Source organism: Aythya fuligula, chromosome 1 (assembly GCF_009819795.1).
Source record: "Aythya fuligula isolate bAytFul2 chromosome 1, bAytFul2.pri, whole genome shotgun sequence".
Classification (NCBI taxonomy): Eukaryota; Metazoa; Chordata; class Aves; order Anseriformes; family Anatidae; genus Aythya; species Aythya fuligula.
This window is the reverse complement of record NC_045559.1, coordinates 164,771,625-164,792,294: the sequence shown is the minus strand read 5'-3', so window position 1 is coordinate 164,792,294 and position 20,670 is coordinate 164,771,625. Positions and strand designations below refer to the sequence as shown.

At 38.5% G+C, this 20,670-nt stretch overlaps 1 protein-coding gene across 1 annotated transcript; it reads right to left on the bottom strand.

Annotated features, from left to right (window-relative positions):
- Window positions 1–11,263: 11,263 nt before the first annotated feature.
- On the bottom strand, window positions 11,264–20,436 carry MZT1 (mitotic spindle organizing protein 1). Its single transcript, XM_032191954.1, has 3 exons — window positions 20,356–20,436; window positions 18,325–18,470; window positions 11,264–15,773 (listed from the first exon to the last, which is right to left on the bottom strand). The coding sequence occupies exons 1-3, from the start codon at window positions 20,402–20,404 to the stop codon at window positions 15,750–15,752; spliced, it is 219 nt and encodes a 72-aa protein (XP_032047845.1). The 5' UTR covers window positions 20,405–20,436; the 3' UTR covers window positions 11,264–15,749.
- Window positions 20,437–20,670: the final 234 nt, after the last annotated feature.

The following is a 20,670-nucleotide window of genomic DNA, read 5'->3' as shown; positions in this document are numbered from 1 at the left end:
CCGTATATGAGACAACTTAATGGCCAATAACATTAAATGTACTTGCCTAGAAAATGTGATTGTTTAATTTTCTTTACAAAAAGTAAATGTTGCACATTCACTACTTATGAGACATGGGCAATCTAACCAAAACAATGTAACCATTTAACCAAATAGCAAGTCTATTTTTTTCTTTTTCCAAACTCTCTCTCTCTTTTTTTTTTTTTTTTTCAAAGAATTATAGCAAAAATAATTTAAAAAATGATGGTTTTGGTATCACGCAGGATTCTAAAGCATGCTGAGATGAACAGCATTATAGTGAAAGGAATGTAAGAAGCTCTTCACTTTAATTTTAGTTCTGCTACTAGAGAAGGCCAAAAACCAGGTCTCATTATTTATGCGCATATTCATGTAAGACAAGGAGAATGTGACCCAGGTTGTATACCAAGTTATTACAACCCTCTGCATTGCATGGTTTTTTTGTGTTTTTTTTTTTTTTTTTTAATCTGTATCATAGAATAAAAAATGCATAGTACTATGTACACTGGTATTTTTTATTGTGTACAAGCATATGTATTTATGCACTAAGCCCTGGGGTTTTATTCTTTTGCTTGCTTAATATAGGTGTAATTCACTAGCAAGTAGGGTGAAAGCATTAACAGTTGAGAATTTCCTCTGGTGTCTTTTAATTACTGTGTGACTTACTGACACTTTCCAAATCAGATCTCTTTCAGACATTCATAGTCTGAAGTCCTCAGCCTGTGAACATTTATATATATGACCAGTCTCACTGCACTCAGCAAAAATAGTACATGAATAATAGTAGTTGTGTCTGTGAGAATGGAGCTCATCTGATCAATAATAGACGGATGTGTCTGATATAGTCTAGATAATCAGCAGATTAATATAATGTGATTTATGCATAACAGTAGTCTAAAATAAGTCAGACTGTGTCCCAAAAATGCATCTCCACAAAGGAACAATATGACTAAGGCAACTAGCTCAGTAATAGACCTCATTATGGCAAATGTGAAGTTAAACAAAGTGAATCTCCAAGCTAAGTATCTACAAAGATAGGTGCTAGCATGCAGGAAACAGGTCTCCATTCTGAACTATATAAGTGCATGGGAATTCCTATGTAGCTCATAGGGTGAACATAAATATATTTAAAAGAAGATTGTAATCCAAGGCAGGAACAAGATGAATGCTTTCATGGGCTATATATATCAGACATAATTCACTAATGCTCTTTGAACCATTCATTCCTCATGCTCATCCTCTCTTACATAAGTCCACTTCAAATAACAGTAATTTACTAGTGATATTCTCAACATTGAAATTCATATTTGCTTTCTTGTAAAAATAAAATAGAAGCAGTCTTGTGTTTCGGTGGTACTACTCACCATGGAAATGTATCAGTTTCAGGGGAAGTTATATTTGTGCTTCATTCCCTATATTGAAAAGGACTTCCAAACCCTGAATAGAGTCTGTGTGAATTCCTTTCCTTATCATGCTATTCCATACTGAGTCACGCAGACACAGGCTTAAATAGTCCTGTATATCCTATGTGCTAATCCATTTATTTAAGCCAGAATCTTCATGAAAGTACCTCAAACTACTACAAAAGCAGTGGAGTCCTATTTATCTAGTAAAAGCCCCATAGAAAGCACTCTACAACATGTCTTTCTGCAGCTAGAGGATGCATTACTTCAGCCAGAATGTCTGAGGAGTCTGTTCCCATTCCTAATATCTAGGAATGTATTAATTATTCTTAAACACAGCTATTAGAAGTGTTAGCACATCAATATAAAGCAAAGATAAAGGCAATTTAGAGTGTGCAAAAGGAGCAAGGCAATATTTTACTGTCTAAACTATATGCTTGTGTTAATGCTCGTGGTCAGAATCCATCATCATGCATCAATGCATGCCAGGTCGTATAGGAAGGAAGCACTACTCTAACTGGCAGCCATAGCATGGATCAAAAGACCAGAGTGATATGCTAATTTGGTTTAAGATGAATAAGCATGTCAGCTGCAGCATTTTATGTAAAACAGAACTTGTGAAGTTTTACAATCAGGTAGACACCAGAAAGGAATTACAATAATCCACCTTAGAGGTGACAGAAGTACTATATGGATTAGCATTTCAGCTGTGGCCTGAGAAAATATTATCCTCAACCCAGCAACAGCAAGCACATAAAATGAGTAAAAAGTGCAGTGAGAATGGCATGTAAACCATCACTAAAGAACACAAAGAGTAAGATGACTATAATTATCTGTGGCAAGGGATACAGGGAAAAATGTGTCTACGACAAGGAACGCTAGGAATCTACTGAAGTACTTACACGTGGCTTTTATCTCCATAGTATCTGAAACACCTTTGCACCTTTACCTGAAGGCCCTTACTCATCAGTGCATTTAAACCAGCAATTTGACATATATCCAGGAAAGATAGGAAATTCTAGCCAGTACCTATTGAGAGACAGGGTGACTTTTACTACTCCTAGCACAGAGCTGTGAGAGAAATTAGCTCCAAAAATGCTCAAGAATGCTCTAGGGATTGCTGTTGTCCCAAAAGGAGCTATTTTGCCTATACTCTCCTGGCCTGAATAACGAAGGATTTTTTTTTTTTTTTTTTTCATATATATGGGTTGACACTATATTCTAATAGTGTTTTTTGCCTCCTTACATGACAATTACCACCTACAGTAGTGGTGTAGTAAAATCACCTAAAATAGGAGGTGTAGTAAAATCACTAGCGTATAATGTGGTTGCCAACTCAAAAAATGGAAAGCTACACTGAGTGCGTAGAAAGCCAATGAACTGGGATTTGAAGTGGTTCTGAATAAGCTTACAGAAGTAATTAAGATATTTAACATTCCTTTTTAAGCATTTGTGCTCTAGGAAACACTTGCACAATCTGGCAGTATCGGTTAGGCCTTCATCTTCAAACAAGGGAAATGGTACTCCGGGCTGCTTACAAGGCAATTATTGTGGACTTGACTTTAAAACCTGAAGCTTATGTTAAATGTATATATTAACATTCTTGTGCTTCATTTTGTATGAAAAAGGATTTGCCTGGTGTCAATGTACCAAATAATATTTCCTCAGGGAATTATGCTAGAGATGGTGTGAGTCTAATTTAGACCATTATAGGAATATAATGTATGAAGTACAAAGATCATGCATTTTGATAAATATGTATATAATTTCTTTTTGCTTCACTGAGATAGGCTATACTGGGACAGGTGTTTTATGGGGACATTCCCCCATGAAACTGATAATCCTTATTCTAGTGAATTCCAACAGGCATTTTAATTGAGAAAATATTATCACACATTCAGTGTCAAGTAGTTTAATGGTGTTTAACCTGGTGCTAAATAAGTGTAAAATGCTCAACTCCATACTTCTAGTATGTACGTTGCAAAATAAAGATTAAGCAGGTATGTTTTGCTTGTACATAGCCAACTATAAATCTGGTACTGAGTAGCAAATAGATAAATAAGTAAGGCCTAAGTGTGTAAGATCTAAACAGAGGGAGCTAGATTCACAGCTATATTAACACTCAAAAATAATTTGATAGGAAATATGCAATGCAGACCCCACTAAAGTAGCATGTATAGTTGCATTGGTATTCAATATATTGATGCAAATTTTAGGTTTTATTGTAATTTACAGCAATGAGTAGTTTGATAACTGAACTACTTTAAGATCTGTACAAGCTTCATTTTACAGCCACGTACTTCTACTTCTGTCATTTTTGTCAGACCTGTGTCTGTCTACTCCTCCCCGATGCTTTAGATTTGAAATTGGCTTGTAAACTTTTTCCAAACTTCCTCACAAACTGGACTACATTAAAATAACTTTACCACTGCCCCTTTTTCTTCTTGAAAACATTATAGATGTCTCATTTCTTCCCTCATATTTTTGGAGTTCAGGACCCTTTAAATGTTGCTGTGCTGTGTAGGAGCCACTGACATTTCTTACCCTCCAAAGAATGCCTCTTTTTTTCCTAAAGCATTTTGGACAACTGAAGAACATCATAATCCTGGCCACCACAAAGGCTGCATGCTTCACGTGTGTTTTATAGTCTGAGTGTATGTTTAGCTGGTTAATAGGCAAAAACTTTGAAATGCTACAATGCCTGTGAGAAAACATTGAGCTTGCAATAGACTTGGGCAGGGCTATGTTCCTAAAAGGGAAAATAACAAATAACAACTAAGTATATCTTTCAAGGCCTATTTTTACAGTCTCCTGTAAACAAAAGAATCAACAAGACATTTGCGACAGTGCCATCTGGTGACTCCCATATCATCAGCTGTAATAATAGGATTTATTTGCAATAGTTAAAAGTTTGTAGCACAAGAGAATAATGAGGAATGTCTTCCTTCTGATTTTAACACATTCAAAAAAATACAATTTCTCTCTTGGATGTCAATTTTTGGCTTGGGTTTTTGGAAATACTCTGATTATTTTTTGTATTTACAAACAGCAGTCAAAAGACCAAAATACACACAGTTATAGAAAATAATATCAAACTATTTAAATATTGCATCCCATATATACACACTCACATAAGTGTATGCATGGAAGTACAAAGGAGAAGTGAAGGAAAATAGTAGGATGAAGAAAAACTTAAGCAAAAGATTTTTAGTCTAGTGCTGTATATTTTAAAATCTTCAGTAATAAGATAAAACTTGAATTAGCACGAATATTGTACTATTCTCTGAAAAGGGGAATTGTGATGACCCAAGTAACTTAAGGCCAGTAAGCATCAAAAAAAAAATACAGGGAAATTTAATGGAAAAGCTAATAAGCTGATGTGGGATTCAATTAATACAAATTAAAGGAATGAATATAATTAATGATGGTCAACATGGTTTTGTAGAAAATAGGTCTTGTTAAATAAAACTTACTTCATTCTTTGATGGGATTATTAATTTGGTTTATAAAGGTAACTGCATACATTTGGACTTCTGTAGGAAGTTTTGACTTTAGACAGTACGTTTTTTGTTTTAAATGGCCTAAACTATTTTAGTAAAAACTCCTTTCACAGGATTAAGAAATGGCAAAATCTTTCAAAATTCACTTTCCAAAAACAAAGAAATTGCTGGGACTTGATTTAAATAAAGGACAAGCCATGTACATAAGCATATGCTGTGCAAGAGCACATACAAACAAGAGTACCTACCCTGATTTGAGCAGGGTGCTGTAAGGGTCAGTAGGTGACCTTATACCTTTTCATAGATAACCTGGGATTAAGTTTTAAAAAATTGCTGATATGGTTTGTAAATTACACAAAAGCTGATACTGAAGCTGGCAGAGTAGTAATGTAAAGACAGACAGAGGGATTTTGAACTGTTCAGTAAGGTAGACCAACCAAATCCATTTTAATGCAGCTACATGAAAAGCCAAACAACTGTGAACAAGTTGGACTACTGCGTTCTGCTAAGTAGTGCCTCTAGAAAGGACTTAAGGCATCAGACAAATAATTCAAAGGGAACCATGAGTGTGATACTGGAACAAAACGGTGAATAGAGCTGAGAGATCTTATCTCCACAGACAGCACAGGTGAGACTGCTATCACACCTGAGGGAGAGCAAAAATAAGACGGGCTGCAGGGAAGACCAGAATGATCACTGGAGAGAAGAAAAAATGCTTTACAGAAAGGAAAATCCTTTCAGCTTATCAAAAAGGAGATACAGTGGTGGCTTGATTATAATCGCTCCCTCAGGAGAAAAGCCCACAAACTAAAGAGTTCTTTAGTTGAGAAGGAAAAAGCATAACAAGCAGCTGTGTACTGAGCCCAAGCCAAATAAATTAAAACACGAAATAAGGCACACAAAGTTTAATAGTGGAGATGATTAACTACGGAACAAACCAACAAAGGAAGCAGTGGATACACTATCTCTATTAATGTCTTCAACTCAAGAATAAATGTCTTTTTGGATATGCTTTATCTAAACACAAGTTATTGAACTCAATAGAGAGGCTGTTGGGTGAAATTCAAAGGCTTGTGAAATACAGGAAGTCAGAGTAGATGATCTAATGGGAATATTTGCAAAGACTAATCTTAGCCTCGGGATCCTAGTCTCCTTGGGTTACCTCTTCAGTCAATAGAGAGTTTCCTTTAGAGAGCAATTCAGAGAAGAAGAAAAACTTCAGAGCTCTGATTTGCCCCTCTCCACTGAAAGCTTGCCTCTCCACTGACTGAAGAGGAAACCAGAGGTTTAAGGATAGCTGAAATAATCTGGGCTTTTCACTAAAATGTGACCATTTTAAGATTATAATAATTATAAAATGACAATGTTATTATGTATTTGGGGAAGGGCTTACTGGGTGAACTGAGGGGACAGCCCCCTTTTCACTAATTAACCCTTGACAATTTAATTTGATTATGCAGGAAGTTACAGTTTTTCCCAGATTTCATCACCACTTATGGTGTGAAGCTGAAGATTGATATGGCACTCCTTTCCCACCCCCTTAAATATCCTACCTGAGGAGATCTCCATCCTTCCTCCATTACCCTCTAATTTTGGAGACTACAGAGATTGACAATAGATGCAGAAACATATTTGGTGGATAGAAATGAACCCCATGACCACAGAGTTGGTGGGAAGGTGTCTCCGCTCCCTGTCCCTTTTTACTACTGGAAGTGGTAGGAATTGTCTTAATTCTTAACTAATGTATCAATGTGTCTATCTATTTCATACTTTTAAACTGTGGTGCTGCTATGACATTGGTACAACCATACCATCTGTTGGTGCATGCTAACCAGGAAGCCGTATCTTCCTATGCGAGTCTACATGCTGCCCTTACCTCTGTTGTGCCCCCTTGTCTTAAACGATGTAGATTGCTGACTAGCTGCTAGAAAGTACATGAACACCAAAAGGAAAAAACTAACCCAGTTATGAACTACAGAGTGTTGTAGAACTTCCTTCAGTGCAGTTTCTAAGACACTGTGTGCAGCCTTCATTATTTTGAAAGGAAAAATATGTCACTACTGATTTGCCATGCTGAAAACACTCTTTATTGTGGCTACTTTAATGCTAGCATATCTCATTTCAGTAAAAGTTAAATGCATAACATACAAAATTTTAAGTGCCTAAAACTTAGTTTTCTCCTTTGTGGGCCAAAATCACAAAATCAATAGCATGCTTTTTTAATTCTTCCGCCTAGTTTTAAAATGTTTTCAAAAATAAATCAAAAGGTTAAATTACACCAATCCTTCATTACACTGAAAATTGATCCTAAGATACTATTTATTAGAATCCATGCAAAACTAACAAAGGAGCATTTTACAGAGCTGTGGCACTGGTTGCAAATGTTTGTCTGCCATCTAGTGGAGCATGTTACAGTTTTCAGTAATATTTATACTTTTTCTCCTGCTTTGTATTTTATAAATGTTGGATGTTATTTGAAACAAGTTATAGAAGTAAATATGAAAAGCATGAATGACAGTAGTTCTCTCCTCATAAAATTCTCAGACAACCTGAATTGCCTCAAAAGAAAAAATAGTCACCATTGTGTATGCAAAATTCTGTAATGCAAATTAGGTTGTGTCAGTTGACTAACACAGAAGCAGGGATAGAAAAAGATGAATACGTTGAAAATCAGGGCAAAGATCTGTTTTGTTTTGTTTTGTTTTCTGTCTGAATTTTGCACTAGAAGTATTCCGGCCAAACATGTACCTATATAAATAGAGACCAAATGTGACTCAGATACCTCCTGTTTGACACAGCACAGGACAGTAATAATAAAAAGCAGAGTAAAGCTGCATTTTTAAAACAATGAATGATATCCTTGATATCTCTCATAGAAAGGCTTGGCTTTTCTATGATAGGCTTAAAGATCATCTAGTTCCAACCTCCCTGCCATGGGCAAGGATGCCACACACTAGATTTGGTTGCCCATTATTGTATCTATGTGATATCTCTCCACACAAAATTGGTATGCACATACCAATCCATTGACTACCTACACTGCACATGGTAACACTCTAAAGGTATTTTAGGGATACATAAATTCAGAATTTTGTGTACCGGGACAAAGAGCAACTTTGGCCATGTGGAATATTGTGCAACTCGGACAGTCACTCTAATAGTTGTGCACATATTAGGACCAGTCAAAACTCCAGGACAAATATGATTTGTCAGGAAAAATCCTTATTGAATAATGCTTGATTATCTAGGGGAAATATTGTAGAAATGACTGCTGAAAAATTGGAAACCAATGAAGCCCCTCTAATGAGAAACTCAAAATTGAAGAGAGAGAGGAAAATGGTGAATTATGGCAAATTTATTTGGAATAAGGCCCACTTCACAGAGCAGAAATGGGGGGATAGGGCATAGGACATTAAACCATGATAAAATATTCCTGAATGAAAATCTTTGAAGCTGTAGTATGTGTTTGTTTTTAAAAAAAATTATTTGTTTTTATTTTTTTTATAATTGGCATGTTTTGATGAAGGAAAACAACCTATTTTAACTAGAGTGTTCACCCACTTGAAAGTTAGGGGATCTGCCCAAACAAAATCATATCTTTGTGTCCTCCATTCAGTCACAGTTAAGACAAGCAATGCCCATATCCACTGGTGGTTTACATCCTGTATGGCTTTCACTAACTTCAATAAAACTTCACATGATGTAAGTCAATGCTGAACTTGGGCCCAGCATGTCTAAAAATGGAATGGTCATTGCAAAGACATTTAACTAGGGCAGACAGACAGCTGCTGATTGACAAAAACTGGCAGCTTTATTACTACTGTCATTCTTACAGTGAAATGCATAGCCTGAGATACCATGCTAAAAATACAAACCAGATTACCAGCCTGCGTATAAGCTGTAGTCATTTTTCTTTCTTTCATGTGAGTACAATTGTCACAGCATGTAGGACTAAATGACCATGCATGTAACTTGCTGGGTTGCTCCTATGCCTGAGATTGTTTTCACACAAACTGAAACTAAACAAAACATTAATTTCTGAATTGGAAAAACACTTGATTTGAAAAAAAGTCTGAGCTTTACTTTAGTCTGTATCTCTGATCTGATAGGAAATAGAAGCTAGACTTCTTTTTCTGTGACCTAAGGAATGTTTGTCCAGATATTTTGGCTCATATCTTTACTTTAAAATGTATAAGGCCAGTGTACGATTCTCTTTTAAATCCCACATTAAATCTTATTTAGACTGGAGTACTGTATTTCCAAGTGATTAATATATTTCCTTAACATTTTTCCTAGAGCATGTATACCTCATCTAAGGTCCTGAGCTTCATGTGTAAGGTGCATGTGACTGTAAAATCCTGGCTTTTTCACAGCCCTAAAACACAAATAGTAAATAGCAATCTGCTACTCACGATACACAAGTTAGATGCAGGTTCACTGGTCATAGGAATAAGCCTATTTCTCTGTCTTTGATTAGCTGAGCCCTCTCAAGAATTTAGTTTGTCCTCTTCACAAATGTATGCCTCTATAAAGTTCAAAGAGAAATTGGCAACAAAGCCGGGGGTACGAAGCAGCCTTCCTAGGAGGGAAGAAAAAATGTCAGAAGAAGCTTTTCTGGAGTATGGTGAAGAAGGATGAAGTGAGAGGTGATAACTTCAACTAGCAGCCTCACAAGCTGCTTGCAGTGATGTGTGGTGGGACATTTTGGGTCAGGGCAGTGATGGCAGAGGAGGCTGGCAGCCCCATCTTCCCCCCACTGCCAGCCTCAAGGCCTAAAAACCATCAGAACAGCCAAAAAAGTTTTAGCATGGCCAACCCGGGGCTGTGTCCAACCTCAGTTGCCTTCACTAGGCTTGGCTCTGGCCCCCATCCACCTGTGGGGCCACAGCCCGGCCTGGGTCTGGCCTTATCCCCAGGGAGGCGCCTGATGCCCAGGGCTGCCCCAGCGTCCCCTCAGCCTGCCCAGCTCCTGGCTGGGGTGGTGAGAGAGGCCCTGGCTGCTAGGACCTGACCTGACGGACCCCTGGGGAGCCCCTGGAAGCCCCCAGCCTCTGCAGCGCCCTGTCACTGCCTCGCTGTTGCTGTTTAATAAATGGCCGTGCCGGATTCTAAAAAATCTGTTGTTCAGCGTGCTGACCCCATGGATAGGGAGAAAGGAAACGTGACCATCAAGCATCCTTAGTCTCTCTTCCTATCTTCAAACATGTCAATTTTTGGGTCTGTCATGCAGATAACATAATCATATAAAATCAGGCTAGGATATCCCTCAGATTTCTCACCTGACTGTGGCCCACTTTCTCTTCTCCCTGGCTTAGTGGTCCTGCCTGGCTGCTTCCTTCAGAAATTTCAGTACAGCCAAGTGCCTCCTCCTCAATTCCTCTTTTCCATCTTCTTTATTGAAAATTACCCATGACTGTTAAATTCACATTCACGCATGTAATGATGTCATTGATCTCTCCCAACAGTTTTCAGAGATCCATTTTCATGAGCTGGTGTCTCCTTACACATAAAGAATCAGAGGTGAGAAAACAGGAACACAGTGATAATAGAAGTGCTCAAACTCAACATATTCTAGATTGCCAGCAACATTAATATCGGGTGTGGTGTGTTTTTTTTATATCAGGTAACATTTAACTGTCTTAGAAACTAGGCTTCCATTTATCTTACTGACAGAAACATCACTGATATGTATCCTGAATATTCCTAATATTCATCACATTACTTTTTCTTAGAGCTTTTTTATACTGCCCTTCATGGACCGTGAAGGCAGAAGGAACTGCTATAACCAATTTGCCTGACATCCTGCAAAAAATATTGGAGACTTTTCCCCAAAATCTAGACTAAATCATGTCTTTTAGCAGTACCCTTGATTTCATTTTAACAATATCAGAGTAATCAGCTTGCCATTTCCCTGGTATGCTGAGTCAATGTTGCATTACCTTAGTTTCTGGAAAGTTGTACCTTATTTTTAAGGTACGATTTATGTAATATCATCTGTGTTCTGTTTGTTGGATTTAAAAAAAAAAAAAAAGCCATTGGATTTCTTACCGTGCTCAAGGACATACACATGGTGATAATGTCTCAAGTTTTCCTTAAGGAACTGCATAGACTGAATTTTGCAAGACCTCATAAGGTCAGTTTTTCCAGTCCCGAAACAGTGTCATGGCTTTTATATAAATGCTTCTTGTATCACTGTAAGTTTCTGGATGTATAAACATGGAGCCTGGAAGCAGTAATCAGACAGCACCATGGTTTTGTGTTTTCACTCTGTCTGTATGATAAATCCATTTTCTGTATTTAGAAGGAACTCTTCATATAACTAGGCAACACTTTACAAAACCCTTTCAGTAAAGCAGTTTATTCAATTCACCATTTTTCAAGAACTACGATTTTTTTACATTTCTACACCCGAGTTAACTAGACAACTAAACTGATAACAACCCAGTACATTTCAGTTTTTATTGAATGATGTCAACAGTGTGTTTTAAGTGAAAATTGTCCTGCACAATTTAAGCATACTGCTTCTACATCTCACACATAAACCTGTAAGTAATAAAAGAGCCCACCTACATTCCTATGAAACAGTGTTGAAATAGAACTCACTACATTTTTTTTTTGGTCTTTCATTCATTGCTGATAAAATCCCAAGTTCACAGATTCACCCTTTGCTATCGCTGATGCTAGGTGGCGGGTCTTCAATTCTGTTATCACTCCTGCTCTTTTAAGCATCAAAATTACATTATCACACCCTTCATCTCTGGAATCCTCAGTGTTCCAAACTTAGATTAAAAGTATCATTTGTGATTCAAAGAAGTAATCAGTTGACTCCTTTGGCTGTATATTACTATGCCTTACCTAAGCCCCTAGCTCAGGTAATGCATAGTAATATATAAACCCCCTTGTTCAGTGTTAGCTCTCTCGAAAGCAGGTTGTCTACTACTACAATACAGGACGTTTTGTCATGGGTCACTGCTGAGTCTTAAGGGCACTGTCATTTCTGTGCTTTTTATTTTAAGGTATATGCAAATATGAGGTATACAAGGGCTGGTGGTGGTGGTGAGGGGGGAGTTCTATATCATAAAACTATAAGCAAGCTTTAGTCTGAGATAAAAGTACACAAGTGTTTGAAGGCAAAAGGTGTTGGGCAGAAGGACTCAGCCTGCTAAGAAAGCAAGTCTAGGAATAACTAGAATTTGTTCAACCGAGACCAGCAGGTGTGAAGGAAAGCAAGCTGACAAATGTATGTGTACTTTTCATGGATACAGTTCCATTAAATCAATTGTCTTTGCCTGATCATCATCCAGTGCATTTATTTATTTATTTATTTATTTATTTATTGTTAACAGACTTTTTGGTTAATCACATTGCCCTAAGAAACTCGGACTCCCTAATGTTAAGATGGAGGTTTCAGAATAATTCTTTTTGTTGTAGTAATTTACAACCTCCTGTGAAATTATCTTCTTATTTAAATTTCTAGAATGTAATTATATAAATTCAAATTTCAAGGATCGTAACAGTTATCTAGAATTGTATGCTCTCTGCAGGACTGGATTCATGACTGTGCTTAAGCTCTCACAGCTACATTACGTGACACTAATGATAGTGAGACTGCAGGAAAACTGTGAGGAACTGCAGAAAGACATATTAAGACCGCTTTGGTAATAAAATGGCAGATGCAGTTCAGCATAGATAAACAAAATATATATATACATGGAAAGAAACAATCAAAGAAGATTGAAAGAAGAGCCTTTGAGCCTATCACTGCCACTCACAAAGACAGCTCAGTGTTCAGTTCATATTAAAAAAGTAATGTATTAGGAATTACTAGGAAGGAAATAAAGAATATAAGAGTATACAAAGAGGCCAGTATTTACACGGCTAGTGCTGTGTACGGTTCTGGTTCTCTTTTCAAAAAAATAATGAGACAGAAAAATTTCAAAGGATGACAAACACAGAAGCTATTCCACACCTTTGGGCAACCAAAAGGTATTTTAACATATATCAGTGTTAGTTACAGTAGTATGAGGAAATTTAAATGTAAATGTTACACCTGCCGAATCATGACTTTCACAACCACTACACTTAAAGGTTTACTGTGCAGGGAACATTAAACAAAGCTAGTAAAATTCAGGTTCCAAAGAAGTAAGAAGTGATGATTCTTTATGCCACGGACATCGAATGATGAAGGCTGCTGTTAGTCAGGAAACATATATAGTCCAAGGGAAACTGGACAAATACTGGAAAAAACAGCATTAGGGATTACTAAATAGACAAACCATATGATGTTCAGGAAAGCCTGGAATAGAAGACATTTAGAAGCTAGAATACAGAAGGAAAAGAACCAAATGTGCTTGCATTGTTCTTACTCTTCCTCAAGCATCTGCTTTTGACAACAAAAGAGAGGCTATTGTGTTAGGAAAACGTGTGGTTGGAACCAATATAGCTATTCTGTTTTCAAGAGTTCAAGCTGTTTGACTCCTTACTGTTAAGTCTAAGTTGAATGTTACCATTTAGATCCATGTAACAATTAAAAAAAATATACAAATGCATTTTTAGTTTATATCCATCAAATTGAGTTTTTGAATGTCAAAAACATTCTCCACGTCTATAATTCCGTATGAGAAATTGTCTCCCAGAGAAAATAAGTGCATAAAACCAGTAATTTTATCAATGATAAAATGGTAGCCACAACTTATCAGACAGAATTGCATACAGGTTGATCTCATATTACAGTTGCAAACTGTTTTAAGCACTTCAGGGACATAGAACCAACACTGGAAATCACGCAAATGCAAAATGCAAAAAAAAATAATCAAGCAAAGCCACCAGAATTACTGCACTGTCTAAAGATCTGGTAATGCAAGAAAAGGAAAAGCACTAGCATGCATATGCACTCTAATAGAATTTCACAATAACTTTGGCCACATTTGTTACAGTTCAAAAAAAACTTTTGGTGTTTAAGTTTCACAAGTGAGAATTCTCAGATTTAGCTATACTTAGGAGCCACAACTATTAGACTGCCTACGGATATATATATTTACATAAAGGCCAGCATAATTTCTCACAGTAATTGTGTACTCATTGAATATATAGAACAATTTAATAAGAATCGCCAGAATTTTTCAATAAAATTGTACAGAAAGTACATGTCTTTGGCTTATGACAATTATATATTAAATGCTAAAAAAGAAGATAACCTGTTCACAGTGCAGAAATGCTCCCCTGGTCTTTTCTGACTATGACAGGTAGCACTGAGTCTAGCTAAAATAGCTGATCATTAATTTAACTGACCTGATGCTTTCGTGACATTTTGCTGACTTTTCAGGTTTGGTAGGATAAATTGCATTATTAATCTTTTCATACTATGGATAACTTAGCATTTTCAAAAACATTATACCCAGTATTCAAAAAAGCTTTAACTCTGAAGTTAGAACATTGATTTACAAAGGATTTTGAACATCCATTATGACCGAGACAGATGATACTACTTTAAATCCCTGACAGTTTGGTTATCAAGAAGTTTTCAGAGCATCCTCCAGGAATAACTTTTTGACCAGAGAAACTGGACATAATGGTAAATAACTTAATGTAATACATATTCCTATTCTCTGCCAGGAATGTGAAGTCTTTAGCCTGCTTGATCTCTTTTTGTAGAGCTATGACCTAGCTAGAATGTGTATGATATAAGCTCAAAATAGAAAGACCTTTTTTTTCTCTGCACAAATAAAGTTTATCTTAAAGATTCCTGGTTCATTTCTATGTGTAATCTCTCTATCAACCATGCAGGTCACTACGGTTCCACTAGCAACACTATACAGCTTTAAATTGTTCTGATGAAAAATTGCAAAAGCTTAAACAGCAGCAGAGGAATAAATACACCAGAAACAGTTTTCTTACGAAGTATATTTCCTGGATGCAAGGACATTCACTGGATAACACGCTCCACAGTTCACTGTATATACACTATAAAGACTCATTTTGGCATCAGTGAAAGTTCCTAGTGCTGAATATAGAGACATTCCTGCAAAAAAATGAGCATTAAGACTCACAACCGAATCTAGTAATTTCTATATATGCTTTGAGTAGGAAGTAACAACATAGGCTTAATATTTTCAGGTCTAGTACTCCAAACAAGTGTAAACTAAATAGGATTTGAACTCTGTAAGATATCCCTCTGCCATACAGAATTCAAATTTACATAGATATCTGCATAAGTCGAAGTTCCTTTTTTACTCAGGTTAAAAACACTTCTTATAACAACGTGAATTAAAAGGACAATTAATTAGCTTCATTATAAAAGTGCTTTATTTCTTACTTTTGGAGTGAGATTGAAGTCACTTAAATTATCACTGATACTCTAGTTACAATCAAGTCAGGAGGGGCTTCATTCCTATCTTGACCACAGATCAAAGTGTCTGCATTGGTTTATACAAATACAGGAGTAAAAACAGGATACATTAGCACTTCTAAAGGATGCATTAACCAGCTATACTCAAAATATTCACTGGAACATGCTAGCAATTTCAGCAAGTGTTCAGTACCTGGCATGGTTTAAAAATACTGGATGCTAAAGAGTGATTACACTGTATTTACAAATGGTTCACAAAAATAACCAAGTATTAAAGAATAATAAAATTATTGTTGGGCCTATCTTATTTTAAAAAAGCTTCTCAAAGCTGTTCTGTACGTCATCCTTTTCAAGAAGATTACAGAAATATTCCGAAACCTTCACAGCCATAATTTCACTTTATGTCTGAACAGCAGTCAATTTTCATATCTATTACCCCTACAACTTTGAATTCTTCTCATGCAGAAGGCTTCTCCCACGTCAGCCTGTCATATTTTCAGCAGCCTAGAAAAAGAAAAAACATTTATTACAAGTCGTAAAAAGAAAATACCAAGCGAGTTAAAGCCTTACACCTACCTAGAAAACTTCAAATCTAAAGATAAGCTATTTATAATCTTCATAAGCTGTCATGTTGTTCTCTAAGGAATAGCTTAATATATATATATTTAATAATGCTTTCAACTGCCATTAGCCTTTATAAACATCGCCATTTCTGTTTGTTTTGTTAAATCATGTATCTTTATCTGAGCAGATTGTGTCCTGACCATTTTACTCTAATGCTTTCAGTAAGTGCAAAAATGCATGAAACTTTGCATAGCGAACCCCAAAGGAAAATCTCTAATTATTGCTCACTCAGTGAAATTATTTACACAAAATTTATTAAAAATGACACATTGCAACTGCCTAAATCACATTGCCAATTATTTGATCAAGTTCCTAAGCCTTTAAAACTGCGCAACTTAACCCACACAACTACGCGCAGTACTGATGGCAGGCAGGCGCTGGTAAATTTTAAGCCAGTTATGGGACAAACAGGCAAAGGACAGCAACAAAAGCGAAGGGGAAGAAACAACACCCCTCCCAATTACATATAAGCACAGTTAAACACACATTTGTACACACTAAAACATATAGATGAGTAGGTACACCAGCAGGGAGGGTCCCTTGGGAGTCAGTCCTGAAGGGCAGAGGGGTCCATGAAGGCTGGACACTCCTCAAGAATGAAGTCCTAAAGGCACAGGAGCCATAAGGTCCCCGTGTGCCGTAAGATGAGCCAGTGGGGAAGAAGACTGGCATGGCTGAACAGGGGACTTCTGCTGCGTATCTGGGAGACAAAGAGTTTGTCTGTAAAAGAAGGGACATGCAACTTGAGGAGAGTACGAGGAAGTTGCCAGCGTATCAAGAGAAATAATCAGGAAGCATGATTAGCATGAGCTCAACCTGGCCACTATGGTTAAGGATAACAAAAATGTTTTTTATAAATATATTAACAGCAAGAGGACCAAACATCTGTCTTTGCATCTGTTTTTACTAGCCTATCCTTGGGGTGCTCATCCTCCTGACCTGGAAGTCTGGGACAAGGAGCAGAAGAACACACCCGCAGCTCTGGTGGAAACAGTTAGAGACCTGCGGCTCCACCTGGACTGTTTTTCAATGGGACTGGATGGGATCCATCCAAGGGTGCCAAGGGAGTTGGTGAATGTGATTGCTGGGCTACTTTCCGTCATCTGTCAGTGGTCTTGGTCACCTGGAGAGGTCCCAACTCGATCTCCAGTCCTAACTGCAGACTTGCCAATGTGACACCCATCTTGTGAGGAGGACACAGGGAACTACAGGCTTATCAGCCTGACCGCGGTGCCAGGAGAAGTGATGGAACAGGTCATCTTGAAGGCAATCACACAGCATGTGCGGGACAGCCAGGTGATCAGGCCCTGCCAGCATGGGTTCATGAAAGGCAAGTCCTGCCTGACCAACCTCATCTCCTTCTGTGACCAGGTGACCTGCCTGGTGGATGAGGGAAAGGCTGTTGACGTAGTGTACCTAGACTTCAGCAAGGTCTTTGACACGGTCTCCCACAGTATTCTCCTGAAGAAGCTGGCAGCCCACGGCTTGTGCAGGTACACTCTTTGCTGGATTAAGAACTGACTGGATGACCAGAGAGTGGTGGTGACCGGAGTGAAATCCAGCTGGTGACTGGTCACCAGTGGTGTTCCCCAGGAGTCAGTGTTGGGGCCCATCCTCCTTAACACCTTTAGTGATGATTTGGATGAGGGAACTGAGTGCACCCTCAGTAAGTTTGCAGATGACACCAAGCTGGGGGGAAGCGTTTATCTGCTGGAGGGTAGGAAGGACCTGCAGAGGGACCTGGACAGGATGGGTCGATGAGCAGAGGCAAATGGGATGAGGTTCTATGATAGTCAAAAACTCAAAAAGGGTGGAAAAATAGCCCTGACTAGCATCCATCCAGTCAAAATCTAAAAACTGAGTTTTGCACAAATCAGAATAGAAATAGGCTAGATATGGATTTTCCCTCCAACCCCAGAGAAATAAACTTAAGTTATAGTGGAAAAGAAACCATGATGCTTAGGTAGGCAGTAAAGAACAAAAACCCTTTAAAAGGCAGGTGAGTTTTTTAAACTCTAGTCATTTACTCTATCAGCTGAACAGCTAAATTACAAAAAGTCACATATATCCACATGCACCTCTATCCCTTTGCTTGCCCCTGGAGAGATTTAAAGCATGGGTGGATGTGGTTAGAGCAATGCATGAAGTCTACATAAGCACCAGCAGCTGCATGAACTTGTTTACAAACACTGAACACTGAAGCTGAAGTTGCTTAAGTAAGCTGATGCAGGTTGAAGAAGAAAGCAACAAAATAATCACAACATGATGCAGATGAGGGGGGGCAAATGGCAGCTGAAAACTCCAGGTTAGAAGACTGTTTTTTATTTCAAAGTAGAATTTATACATATGCACAGCAAACTGAACATAGATCTGATTCCTTTAAGGTTCTCCTTAAAGGAATGTGTATGTGCTTTTTAATTAACAGAAATACCTTTAGAGCTTCTGTAGCTTTACGTAGTTCTTTAATAACAGAAGATAGTGCTTCCGGATTGATGCCCTGCTCACAAAGTCGCACACAAATAGACAAGGTCTCCATATCCAAGCCAGTGTTTAATATTCTTGAAATCTCAAACAGAACTGTAAAAGGAAAAAATGAAATCAATTTAGACCCTACAGCGATCAAAAGTGTTTTTCATCAAAATGTATTTTCCACTGTAGAATCCGTGGAGGTGGCAGTCACGGAAAGCACGTGCAGCATGAACCTCAACAGTATTTGTGGTCAGCTTTCCAGTGCAAGTCAGAATCTACAGCTCCTCGCTGACTTAAGTATCATGCATTTCTGATTCAGAAAACTTAACATTGGATAAAGGGTTTTGGAAAAAGTGAAAAAAAATCAATGATTAAACTGGCTGCAAATTCTGTGAGGCTATAAGAATATGCAGTTTTGAACTCCAAATACTTACTTGAAGACAAGCTTAAACGGACTGGAAGCTTTGACAGAGAATGCCAGGAGCTTTCTAGCCCTTTTATTCTATAGCTAAGCCTGGCTTTATATCCAACACTAACAGCAGACTAAGGACAAGCAATACTATTAGAATTTTACATAACGTGAAAAAAGACTGACACGACTATATGTGAATGTGAAACCTTCTAGAGAAGGAGACTGCAGTCTGTTGTGTTGTAACAAAAATCCCCCTCTTCCCTTTTAAGTCTTCCCTGGAAGGCCCCGTTTCTTCAACACCCTTAAACAGTTTTAATTACACATATAGCAACAGAGCTTGTTGAGAGTTTATTTCTGGGTGCCATGGTAATCTCCAACCTGAGGTTATGACAATACAGCTTTAGTTTGTATAGATGCTACTCCCCAAATTAGAAGAAAATGAAGTAGGTCACTCTTAGCATATAAAACCAACATGGCATGCAACTCCTGTCCTCTTGACAGCTATGAAAATATCGTGTATATTTTGTATTGTGTACACTTCAGTGTAACAAAAGCATATTGTAGCACAGCCTCAGAGTCACATTTACGCAGGCAAAGAAATTAAAGGCCTAACACATCCAGTCAATTCCATTGAAGTCACAGGGAAAAAAGATGCTGTTGAAGAAAGCCTCTGACTTTCACAGCAACAAAAGTTATCTGGCCATAGGAGTTAAATTATGAGCCTCATTAGAGCATTTCCAAAGGAAGCCTTCATATTTAACCACCCTCAAGGGATTTCTCAGCAGCTTTCTGCTCAGCCTGAAACCCACAGAATTTGCCCTAGTCCCCCTCCAGAAAAACTCACACTACACCCTCAAAGTTCTGTTGTATTTCCCCCAAAAGATGCCATTTTGTGCCCTGTTGGTTACCTCAGCTTTTCCACCAGATAGCGTCAAGTGTCCCCTCCAAGCTGCCTTAGCTTCTCCCTCCACAAAAGAAAAAAGCTGTTTGTCCATACTAAGTTTGTCCCCTCTAATTCCCCACCTCCCCCAAGTCACATCTGTCTCCTCTAAGCATCCTTAACTTTTAGCATCCATTCCACATGGTGTTTTTTTTTAAGACCCACAGTTAAAACACGCCTCCAGAGCCTGCTAGCTTTGATTCTCCAGAGTTAGCCTGACGAGGAAAGGCAACAACTGATTTTTATTCACCCTGCTCACGTTGCTGAGAGTTTGTTTATTTACTTTAGGTTAGTTGTTTATTTATTTTAGTTTATTTGTTTATTTAGTTTAGTTTATTTATTTTAAGAGTATTTATAAGCCTCTAGACTCATAAATACTTCCCCCTGCCTTCAGTGCCGCTTCTCCCGGACTCTTTATGCCACAGGGCAGTCATTTTAACTTGTACTTTGGGCTATTCTGGCTCTGTAGCGCTCGCTGCCCTCCTCACAGCCCCTTCATCACCAGGCCGCCCTCCCAAGGAAGGACACTGGTACACCCACAGCTTAATAGCAGGTATATTAGCCAAACCCAGAGCTTAATAAACACCTCTTGGGTTTAATTAGGGCTTAATTAGGGTTCAGTTGGGCTATTTGCCCCTCACCGTCCATGGTCTCCCTCACGGCGTTGAGGCTGGCGGCGTTGCTCGCCATGGCGACCGCGCGAGCCCCACCCGGAAGCGGAAGCCTCCCCTCCCGCACCACGTGACGCCGCCCCGCAGCGCGGAGGCGGAGGGCGGCCCCGCGTTCGAATTCGTGCCGCGGCCCCCGCCGCCTATTGGCCCGTTCGAGACAGGAGGGGGAGCCGCCATTGGCTCGGCCGCGGGGGCGGCGCATCCTGATTGGGCAGCGCCGCGAAGGGGGCGGGGGCAGTTAAAGAGCCTGGCGGCGCCGCTGCCGCGGGCCGCTTTGAGCTGGGG